This window comes from Chrysemys picta, chromosome 2 (genome assembly GCF_011386835.1).
Source record: "Chrysemys picta bellii isolate R12L10 chromosome 2, ASM1138683v2, whole genome shotgun sequence".
In the NCBI taxonomy this organism is placed as follows: Eukaryota; Metazoa; Chordata; order Testudines; family Emydidae; genus Chrysemys; species Chrysemys picta.
This window is the reverse complement of record NC_088792.1, coordinates 246,565,104-246,577,129: the sequence shown is the minus strand read 5'-3', so window position 1 is coordinate 246,577,129 and position 12,026 is coordinate 246,565,104. Positions and strand designations below refer to the sequence as shown.

General features: G+C 42.7%; 1 protein-coding gene across 15 annotated transcripts in view; it reads left to right on the top strand.

Annotated features, from left to right (window-relative positions):
- RUNX1T1 (RUNX1 partner transcriptional co-repressor 1) overlaps window positions 1–12,026 on the top strand; it is a 144,521-nt gene that overhangs the window by 114,616 nt on the left and 17,879 nt on the right. For 9 of the 15 annotated variants that reach the window (XM_065585898.1, XM_005291570.5, XM_005291572.5 and 6 more), the window contains one exon: window positions 3,298–3,366. The exons of the other annotated variants lie outside the window; for them this stretch is intronic. In XM_065585898.1, the coding sequence (XP_065441970.1) occupies window positions 3,298–3,366 (69 nt within the window). The remainder of the gene's footprint in view (window positions 1–3,297; window positions 3,367–12,026) is intronic. 15 annotated transcript variants of the gene reach the window in all.

Sequence of the window (12,026 nt, the reverse complement as noted above, 5' to 3'; positions counted from 1 at the left end):
TTAAATTTGTCTGATTATTTGTTAGGGAGCTTTTTGTATGATTTCTGATTTCTGCAGTTCTCCTGTCAATGATGCATTCTTTTTCTTTATGACTTTTTCAATTTGATTTATATCTAATATTTTAGGACTGGGCTGTTGGGTTTTTGTGAGTAGTTTTTTGTGTTTCTTGCCAGATTTTCAAGTCCCCTATGTTTTTTATTTTGTTTTGTTTTTAATGAGCAGCTCTCTTGAGGCTTCATCTTATGTCCCCCTTTTTTACTGTCCTTCAGTCACTTCCTGTACTTTAGTTCCATGCAGACGTGTGTCTTGCTGTTCATGGAACTATCAGGCCTGACTTCAGCATATCTACATTCATTATTTTTTTCTATTTGGAAATGTGTTTCTTATTAGAATCATAAGTGCTCCTTTTTTCTTTTCTTTCTTGTGCCCTGTTCCAAGCTGTGGAAATCTCTCTCACAAGATCTTGATTTAATTCTTCCTTACAGCAAATTTCTTTCTTTATGTAAGTGACATGCAGTTTGAATATGAGCTTGATTGATCTTTGTATTTGGAAATTTTAACATTTAGCTGGCAACCTGGTCACTGATGTCATTGAATTCCATTTCCTGAAAGACTTGTGTACCTAAAAGCCTAATACCACATTCCTCTTTCATTTGTATTATTATTAGTAGTAATGGTGCAGTAGTGCTCAAAGGGCCTATTCAGACTTGTAGTCCCAGTGGGTTAGGTTCTCTGTGAATACATGGTACCTGACCCAAATAACTGACAAACCAATTTAATACAAAACACAAGTGAGTGTGACAAACAAATGAGGGAAAAGTGGACAGAAGAGAAGACTTGTTTTGTGGGTTTAGAATCCATTAGTTCTTCATTTGCTCCCCAAGATACCTTTGCTGTATCTGATAATATCCCACAACTTTTGTTCACTTCTGTTTGTACCATCAGCCAGAAACATGCTGAATTTGTACCAGTGATTTAGTATGTTCAAATTTAGTGAGTCTGAGATCTCTCTGCCACCTACTCCTCCTTCCCTGAATCAAATGGAACACTTCCAGTGAACTTATTTTCCGTGGAGAAGGCAGGGTATAAGCAATAAGAAAGTTCTTGGTCACTGTAGATGCCCAAGATAGAGATCTTCACAGAACATTGAAGTGTATGATAATCAATAGGCTGATCCTGCAAATGAGTAACTTGGTGGAGTCTCACTCCCCTGAGTATAGTAAATGTATATGCATTCTTAGAATCAGGTCTGAATTTTTTTAATGACAGTATCATGGTGATTGGAGCTGGTTGAAAAGATGCAAAAATTTTCACTAAAATTTCATCTTTTTTGTCAAAATCTCAAAATGTTCCATCCAGCTGTAATTGGTGATATTTTGTTCACACACCTTCCTTAGTGATGAACAGAACTGTAAAGAGAACTCTCTGCTATCTGCTGGACATGAAACTATTAAATCTGCCATAATCTATAGATATGTTCTCACTTATGGGATGGTAAGCAGTCTGCAACACCTTCACCTGGATGCTTAAAATCAGACTTATAACTGATAAGAATGTTGGCATGAGTTGAACAATGCAGTAGTAACACCAGCAATGTTAAATATAGTCTGTTTTCTTAATGCAATTTTTTTTAAAAAGGTCTACTAGACAACCATCACGTAAATAGTACTATATGTACTTGTGTGCAAAGTAAAAACAAAACAACCCCTCTAGACCAGTGGTTCTCAAAGCCAGTCCGCTGCTTGTTCAGGGAAAGCCCCTGGCAGGCTGGGCTGGTTTGTTTACCTGCCGTGTCCGCAGGTTTGGCCAATCGCAGCTCCCACTGACCGTGGTTCGACGCTCCAGGCCAATGGGGGCTGCGGGAAGGGTGCCCAGCACATCCCTCGACCTGTGCCGCTTCCCGCAGCCCCCATTGGCCTGAAGTGGCTAACCGTGGCCAGTGGGAGCCGCAATCGGCCAAACCTGCAGACGCGGCAAGTAAACAAACCGGCCCGGCCCGGCCTGGCCTGGCAGGGGCTTTCCCTGAACAAGCGGCGGACCAGCTTTGAGAACCACTGCTCTAGACACTAATGGCTCAACATACTAGTCGATAAATGCCTGTCTGCAAAAGACTGCTTTTGAACCATATACCGTATTATCTACTAATAACTTTAAACCATATTGGTCTGTGTAGGAAAAGTCAGAAGAACTATGCATGTGCACTTACTGGTTTTCAAAATCAAATATCAGATTTATTTATTTTTTTTACTTTTACCAATACCTTTTAAAAATGCTTATACTTTGTTATAGACTAGTTGTTTGCTAAACTTAATTACTTTAAATCCAAGTATTGTTGCCTTTTTGGTCATGCAGGCAACAGAAAGCATCTTAAAGTTCTTTTTCTTTTCTTATTATTTTTAAACACTCCTTTATTACTTTGAAAAATAGTTTAAAGGGAGGTTTTGAGGTTGTTTTGAAAGTTTGTTTAAAAAAAGAGCATTCTCCTTTGCTTTGTATGTTAAATTTTAGGCCAGAGTGAATTGTTGCAGCCAAGTTTATGTAGGGCCTGATCCAAAGCCCTTTGAAGTATGTGGAAAAAGCTCCTGTTGATTTCAGTGAACCTAGAATCAAGCCCACAGGTCAAACTATTTAAGACAAGAGCCTATAAAATGTGACCAGACTTTCAATAGGAGAATTGAAAATCAGGCCACTTTTTTAGGGGTATGGATTTAGAAACCTGATTTTCAGCTCCTATTTTTGAAAATTTTGCAGATAGATCCTATAGTGTTTGTTGAGATTTAGAGAAGTGTAGGTTTGGGCATACAGAAATGCTCCTTTCTTTATCTGTGGAAGGCTTATTTGATCATCAGTATCACATCTTGGCTTTTCTTCCTCTCAGCAGTAACCATTCTCTTTTTCACAGAAGTGCCAAATGCAAACTATTGCATTATTCTTTTCATAAATATGATTACAAAGGAAGAAAAATGTCTATCCCTCAGTAGGTTTGCAAAACCAGCCTTCAGAGGCTGAAAACTGTTATACATATCTGGCTTTAAACATTGTAAAATAAAAATAAAGTGAAATAGTAACAGCTCGGCTTGAGAGGAGACTTAGAATCCCAAACATTTAACTGGTCTAGGTGACATTTATGGGCTATGGCCATAGTGTTCTCTTTATTTTATGTAAAGGTGATATTCACTTGCTTTTGTCTGACTAATAAGCAAAGGGAAAGGGCATTTCTCTAAGCCTTGTTTAACGATTAAGCATTGCTTACAGTACTCTTTATTTTTCCCCACCCTGTCCCGCTCCTTCTTGTAGAATCACATCGGGAATTCCTTCATAGGCCTGCTTCTGGATATGTGCCAGAGGAGATCTGGAAGAAAGCTGGTAAGAATTGTTTAAAAACATGAGCTTAGTGTTCTGGCAGCTATGTGCAGTTGTTAATGCACTGATGTGAGGAATGAAAAGAAAGGGCTTACTAGTAACAAAAAGAAATTTTATTTAATAATCTTAAACTGGAACTGATCAGAACATGAAATAATCTTTATTATAAAAACATCTGCCACCACAGTTTAGGGGCTGTCAATATTTCCATTAAATAACCCAATTTTCAGGGGTTATAATGGCTTCAGGCTGAAAGTTGATATACAAAAGTTTCCGTCTGTGAGCAATTTAAAAAAAATAAAGTTTGACAATTTTTTAAATTTGAAGATTTCCACACCATTAACCTCCAAGGGAAAAGAAAACATAAATATGTACTTTTTAAAAAAAAAATGGAAAAATACAGAGTTGGGATTGTAATGTGAAAAAATGTGTAATATTTCATGGCTGTTAATCAACAGTCAGATTTAAAACACAGCTCTTAAACACAGTAATTTCAAAGATGGATACAATGTTGCATCTGCACAACTGCGTTCATATTTGTTGCACCAGCATTTGCACACACTAAGTCCCTGATGTTGTGATCTGTTCTGCATTGGCAGAACAGTACAGAACTCCTTGAACTCCATGAAGTTTGGCATGAGCACAGGGGTTCACTGGAAGGGATCATATTGCTGTCGTGGGATGAAATCTTGGCTTCATTGAAGTCAACAGAAATTTTGCCATTGACTTCAAAGAAGCTAGGCTTTCATCCTCAGGGCGTGAGCTCAGCTACCAGTTTGTGTGCACTCAGGCCTGATTTTTGCATGTGCAACTGTCTGCTTGATTGTGAAAATGCTAGGGTGCAGAGGCACATTTATGTCCCATTGCTACTGCCTTTGATAAAGTGACCCATAATTTTAAAGATTAAATGGCAGATACAGGAGTTTCAGGATTTTCTACTTTGTCCTATAACTGCTTTTCATTAGAGTTTTTATTTATTTATTTATTTATTACGGAACAAAAATACACAATGTTATGAAGGCATATTGATGCAATAGACATAGTCATGTCATTTAATGTACTGTGGATTCATCTTTTGGAATACATATTTGTTGATATGTGTTCAAAGCATATTTTATTTAGCTATCACAGTTTATGCTATAACTAACACAACTAATTCAACATACAATTTTGTCCGATGTCCAAAGGAAACTTAGCCTTAAAATGTGATGCTGTGGTATGTCAGTGGCACGTTTGTTTCCCTTTTTCCTTTATTTATGGTAGTATCTTAATTTAAAAATAAGAAACAATGATCAAATATGATGGAGTCCAAAAAAACATAATTTACAGCAAGTTGCATAGAGGAATTTCTGAAATTGAAACTTTATTCTTCATAGGGTCTCTAGGTTTTGCTGCTTGGCAAATTCTGTAAACTTGACACATCAAATTATTTGCAATTCCTAGACACAGGAAAGTGAAAGAAGAATGGTGCTTCACACTTTACTAGAGATGGCAGCAAAATTTAGGGGCTGTTATCAAATTTCAAATGTTCTCAAGTTCTGGGCCCAGATCATCAGCTGGTGTGAAAGGAGCTGTGTCAGTTAACACCTTATGAACATTTGTCCTATTGGGTTGTTTTGGATCTGGGATTTTGATTCAGACTTGGTTCTAGTCCCAACTCTGTTTTCATGCTTATATGGGTTTAAATTGGATCTTTAATTTTAACTGAACATAGTTTTTGATTGAGAGAATCGTAAATAAGATGTCTATAATCACTGTCCAGCTATGCAAGAAGAAGGACCGGAGATCCTGGATGTGGTTAGTCTTCAGTTTTATTCCTAAATGTCTGAGTGTACCTGGCAGATAAAATTGTACAGTGCCAGTAATTCCATAATCATTTACATATACCTGAGGGGCTGCTAGCAGTCCTTTCCCTTGCCTATCCTGCTTCCCAGGCAAGCTGCTGTTGTGACCTTGCCACCACCACCTCGTCAAATGAGGGTTAAGAGGACTATAAAGAAGAGGTGACTGATTCCCTGCCAGTCATAGGAGTCCCGAACTTCCCCTATTTCTGCTCCTTTAAAGAATACCTCCTTTAAATCCTTTCCCCGTCCATTTTGTCTGATGATCGTATCCATTTCCTATGGAGTACCTGCTCTGGACATCTGCCCCAAGCTTACAGAATGAATTGCAACACCACAGTTTAACCTCCATTTTGTGGTTGTTTTGCCCCCACTAAGCTCCCAGCCCACTTTGGGGGTGGCGAAAAACCCCACCTTGCCTTGGCCAATCTGGCGATGAGGGACAAATTCCCTCCCAGCTGCCCGAGAAAGGAGCAACTAGCATAATTCTCACAGCAGATCATGATGAAACCTGTTAATTTAGCTACTTTTGTGAGTGGGAGGGCAGCAGGAGAGCAGCCAGCTTTTTTGCCACCCTAGGCGGCGGACGTTCTTGCCCCTGAAATGCCGCCCCCGACAGAGGCAGTGGAAGGTCCCGCCCCCGAAATACCGCCAACCACTGGGGCAGCCGAAGATCCGGCCGCCGCGGTCACCGCCCCCCAAATGTTAGCATCCTAGGCAACCGCCTAGGTCACCTAATGGGTTGCGTCGGCCCTGGAGGGCAGGTGCAGCTCAGCCTAGTCCAGGTGAAAAAGAGGCTTTTAGTCCACAGGCATGGGCACCTGGGGGCAATGGATCAGTGTCCTTATGCTGACTTGGTGTGAATCTGCCCCCATGTAGCAGGCAACTCTTTGGCTCTCTAGCCCTTGAGTGGGCAACAAGCTTCTCCGACAAGCCAGATAAAAGGGCCCCGTCGCTTAATGTGCGGTGAGGTCATTGTGCTGTTTTTCTGCTAGTCACATATGTGTCTGCTATGCTTATCTAGTAATATAAGGTCACAAAACCTGCAGCTTTTTTTTAAAGTAAATTTTAGGCTTATATTTTCAAAAGTGCCTACTAATGTTGGGTGCATCCATTTCTGAGTGACCAACTTGAGACACCAAAGGCCTGATTAAAGAGGTGTTGAGCACACACAACTCCAACTGAAGTCAAAAGATTTAGGGATTAAGCCAGAGGTGGGCAAACTACGGCCCACGGGCCACATCTGGCCCGCGGGAGCATCCTGCCGGGCCCCTGAGCTCCCGGCCGGGGAGGCTTGCCCTGGGCCCCTCCCCCACTGTCCCCCCCTCTCCCTCACAGCCACGCCACTGTGCGGGCAGCGCTCTGAGCGGTGGAGCTGCGCGCTCCTGCCGAGCAGAGCGGCAGTGTGTCTGGCTTCAGCTGGCGCGGCAGCCAGACATGCTGCTCTGCATGCTCTGCTCGGCACAGTAAGTGGGCTGGGGCCAAGGCCAGGGGGTTGTATAAGGGGCGGGGGACCCTAGGAGACAGTCAGGGGGCAGGGAGCAGGGGGCAGTTGGATGGGGTGGAGGTTCTGGGGGGGCAGTCAGGGGACGGGGAACGGGGGGGGTTGGATAGGCATGGGATCCCAGGGGGGCATGTCAGGGGGCAGGGGTGTGGATAGGGCCGGGACACTCAGGGGACTGAGAGCGGGGGGGGGGGTGTGGATAGGGGGTGAGGTCCCAGGGGGTGGGAAGTGGGAGGGGGCGGATAGGGGGCAGGGGCCAGGCTGTTTGGGGAGGCACAGCCTTCCCTACCCGGCCCTCCATCCAGTTTTGCATCCCCAATGTGGCACTCGGGCCAAAAAGTTTGCCAACCCCTGGATTAAACATTTGAAAATCAGGCATAGCTGTCTCCAGTTGGGCATTGAAAAGCTGAAGCATCAAAACATTAGTGAGCAATTTCTACAAGTTTAAAGTCCAGGGCTTTATTCCAGCAAATCATTTATGTCAACATGTGCTTAGCTTGTGGACTTCACTAGGACTAGCTACATGCTTGAAGTTAATTAGTTGCTTAGTTGATTGTTGGAGCAGGGTTAGCATGCTCAGCATCTTGCAGGCTTGAGCCATAACAACCCAATTGAGCTCCCATAAAAGTCAGTTGAAAGAATACCATTGATTTCAGTATGTAAGGTCAGGCCCAAAAGACACTGTTTGTGTCAAGTAGAGCTTACTCCTGCAAGCAGTCCTATTGAATGCCTCTCTCTCTGGGGCTGCTCACATGAGTAAGAGCAGCTCAGCATGAGTGAATGTTGTAACTGAACCCATGAATAAACACTAAACAGGCACCCAAACGATTAGCAGTTGTGAGGAAATTAAGAGGTCTTATACATACATTTGTTAGACTCGTGCGTCCTTAGCCACATTTTTCATGCTTTCTGATATTTGAAACTAATCACCCTTTCTCTCTCTGGAAGGGAAGTGGTGGCCTATGCCACTATTACTCTTTTTCTGTGGGAAGTCAAGTATTGTCTGTCTAGGAAAGTAAAATCTCTTCTTATAGTGTCCATAACTGCCATCAAGCTACTGCCCAAGTAACATGGGTTTTATTTTGAACTCTGACAATCAAATCTGCAGTGCCTCGCTGTCCATAAAGCCTTACTATTGGGGGGATTCTGCGTGACTACATGCCCACAGAAAACGGCCCCCCTGCAGAATTCCAGTGCTTCCCTGCAGAAAATGGCAGGGAAGCAAAGGGAAACTGGGGAAGAGGCAGGGAAGACCATGGGCACAGTTTTTTGGGGGGGAGACTGCCCCCTCCAAAGAGAGGTGAGGTATGGGGGGAACACAGGGTTATGTGCCATTGCCTCCCACCACCATTTCTGCAAGTGCAGAGCTGCCCAGCTGAAGGAGGCTTCCTCTCTGCTCTGCTGACTCTGAACGCTCCCTACTGGGTCCTAGTGTCAGTTGGGCTCCCCTTCAGTGTACTGGGAGCCTTCCTGTTTTCTGTGCCACAGTGAGTGTCCATGGTGGGGCTGAGTAAGGGTGGGTGGAGGAAATGATGGAAGGGGGTTGGGGGGAAGAGGTAGTGGGGAAGGAAGGGGGTGTGGAATAGGGCAGGGGAGGGGAATGTGGGAGTGAGGAGAGGGGAATGGAGAAGGATAGGGGAATCGGGGGGTGAGGGGAGGGGAAGTGGGAGCCTAGCATGCAGCGTCCCCTCGGCAGCAGCTGGGGCTCCCCCGTTAAGCAGGCCCTTCGAACCCTCACCCTGACAAGCCCTACCACCCTACCCTGGACCCCTCTGATGACCCCCACACCACCAATCCCCAACCAGCTGCACCTGGACCCCCAATCCATCAAGCCCCACTCTCCCAGCATATGCCCCCCCACACTAAGCCCCCCACACCTAGACCCCCCCTGCTGAGCCCCAGCCACCTTCACCTGGATCCCCTGCAGAGTCCCATTGCCCCTGCACCCAGAACCCTCCAACGAGCCCCTGTTCATCCAGATCTCTGACTGAGCTCCCCATGCCCAGATTGCCCCACACAGAAACCTCTCACCCCACACCTGGATCCCCCCACACTAAGTCTCTCCACACTTGTACCCTGCTGGGCTGAGCCTACCCACCCACACCTGGTTCACCTGGCGCAGAGAGGCAGGGCACCAGAGTGTTTCTGGGGCAGGCCCAGCCCTTTCACTGTGTCAGGGTTAGGTGCAGCCTTACTGCTGAGTCCCTGTACTGGCGGAGGTGGGGGCTTCAGGGTGATCTCCCACCTCAATGCAGTCAGTGGCTTGTGCTCCCCACTACCATGCGGGAGCCACATTTATTTATTGACAAATAAAATTTGCAGAATTTTAAAATATTGTGTTCATTATTTTTTAATTTTTTGGCGCAGAACTTCCTCAGGAGTAATAAAGCATTTACAACTATTATGGGTTATCTATAATAATAGAATGTGCAGGAAATAAGTGTTTATGTGGAAGAACAGTTTCCTTTAGAGGTAGGGTCATATATTTGTACCGCACTGAAACACTGTTATTGCTTTGTGATTGAAAAACCAAATAAGCTTTTATCTCTTTTTGGCTTTGTTTGTGGTTATATTAATACAATCAGATATCACACCTGATATATCAACTCTCCATTTATATAATCAAATATAACTGAAAACCCAAAACACCATTTATAGTTCATCCAAAACCAGAGATATTTTCATTCTGCCCCAGTTTGTGGTCTCTAGAATGTTTTAAAACACTTTGACAACACCATTTGAGCCTTTGAGTAAGTTTTTACAATACAGAATTAGATTATAAACTATAGTAACTGAACCTATTTCCTCCCACCTTATGTACAGTCAGGGCCGGCTCTAGACACCAGCAAAACAAGCTGGTGCTTCGGGCAGCACATTTTTAGAGGCGGCATTCTGGCGTGGGCCATGCCGCCCCTAAAAATGTGCCCCGGCCGCCCTAACTCATCTCCACTGCTGCCGCTCACACACCGCTGCTCGCCCTCCCTCCCAGGCTCTCAAACCCGGGAGGGAGGGGGAGATCCCGAGCGGCCGCGGCGCGCAAAACAGCTGATTCGCGCGCCACGGCTGCTCGGGATCTCCCCCTCCCTCCCGGGTTTGAGAGCCTGGGAGGGAGGGGGAGCAGCGGCGCGCGAATCAGCTGTTTCACGCGCCGCGGCCGCTCGGGATCTCCTCCTCTCTCCCAGGTTTGAGAGCCTGGGGGGAGGAGGCAGGGCTGGGGATTTGGAAAGGGCGGAGTTGAGGCAGGGCTGGCGGGGGGGGGGGGGGGGGGGAGAAAAAAACGGGGGGGGGGGGCGGCCAAAATTGTTTTTGCTTGGGGCGGCAAAAATCCTAGAGCTGGCCCTGTGTATAGTAGTTAAAATAAAAACAGTTTATTGGAATAAATGTGTATAAAGCATTGAAGTAGGAAATCTCTGTTAAATCTTGTAAAAACAGTTTAAACTGGGATTTCTAACCACTGCAAACCTCTCAATATTAGATTAAGATTTGACGAGATTATATAGTGCAGTGAAAGTGCCTCATACACATTTTTAAAAATATTTCCATTCATAGCAAATGCCATAAAGACTACAGATTTTTCTCTCAAAAAATCAGCTTTGTTAATAACTGTAGTTCATACAATGTAAAAGGTCTGTATTTAAGTTGCCTCAATTTTATAAAAATGGTAATAAAACTGCATCTGTACATTTGCTGCTGTATATTTCTTTTCAAGCGATCAGAGAATGTTTGCAGTTGGCAATAAATATTCAAGCACCTTGCAAATGTCCTACCAATTCCCTTTGCTGATCTGTGTGTGCCTGTGGGACTAGAATAGGAATGCATAATTTAAATATAAATTGCCTGATTTGCATATACAATTAGTCAAGCTGCAGCTTTGATCGTAAGCAAAAATTATTGTCCTGTATTGCCACTTAGATAGAATTTTAATTCACCTTGAATATTCAAAGTAAATTAGGCCCTGGCTGTATAGTTGAAGGGTATGATTTTCCCCTTTCCCGATGCCCTCCCCACAAACAACATTTATGGTATGGTAATATAAAGGCATATTTTAGCCTCATAAAATAAAGGCATAAGTTTTATCTCTAATTTTATTTCTTTCCTCTCCAAAACTTCAGTTTAAACATATCTCTTTGGAGCAGAGACTGTTTATTCACACATGTATGTACAAAGCCTACTTCAATAGGCACTAGCGTAACAGAAATAGTTATCATTTTGAACAGGTTCAAATAAAGTCAATATGTGTCATTTGGATTGTGCATTCGTACTTTAAAATTAGGATTATTCATGATAATACAATAATCTGAAAAATTTGCTTCTTTAAATGATGCTACTATAACAAAGCAAATGACCTCAAGTGTTGGGATTACCAACTGCAAATGTAGAGCTCTAAACTGGGGAAAGTTGTGGATTTCCCACACTTGTATATACACACATGTATGTGAAATACTGAACAAAACCCAAAGTAACCATAGCACATTTGTAACTCTTACATTTTTAATTTACAGTCAAACATTTTTATTAGGAATCTATGTTTTTAATTAGACAGAACATTTAATTAAGGTGCTTTTTAAGTGGGTGAAACAATTAAGTGCAAACACTTGAGTGAAACATGTCATAATTAGTTTTAATAGAGTGTTAATTGGTACTAGGTTTGCCAAGTTAATAATTACTGCTTATTAAATTTTCAATTAATCATTGTCATTTTGCTTTGAATAAAGATGAAAATTAGATAAACTAATTCAGGGGGAGGATGGTTTCCTTGTTAATTAGAGCAGTTAATTTTTTAAAAAAGAAATTACTTGTTTTACTTGTCAGTTGAAAGCTTGTACATTAGTAAAATCTTTGCATTCTTCTTGCATCAAAAACTGAATAACCAATTCATGACAACTCATGTTTTACAGGGTAGCCTAGTAGAATGTATTACACTAATTCATACTGGATAATTTAATTGCAATGATTTATATCTGTCTAAGACAACACTAAGGCTCTGATTTTAACAAATCAGTTATGCACATGTCTGTGTGTGTGCCTACTTCCCGTTGACTTCAGTATGCTGAAGTGACTTGCTGAATCAGGGCCTAATTCTTCAAAATATAAATGTTGGTTTGGAACAGAGATCAATTGGTAAGAACTAAAACAAAAAAGCAATGTGTTTAGACACAAAACTGGAAACATTGAAACTTACCTTTTGCATTAGAAAATTACATATTCAGGAAATGACTTTTGAAGCACTAAAGTTAGATTATCTGTTTATCAATTACTTTGTTTTAAGAGGTGTATTAACTCTGAGCACCTTTTCATTATACTCTACATTGGGTTTT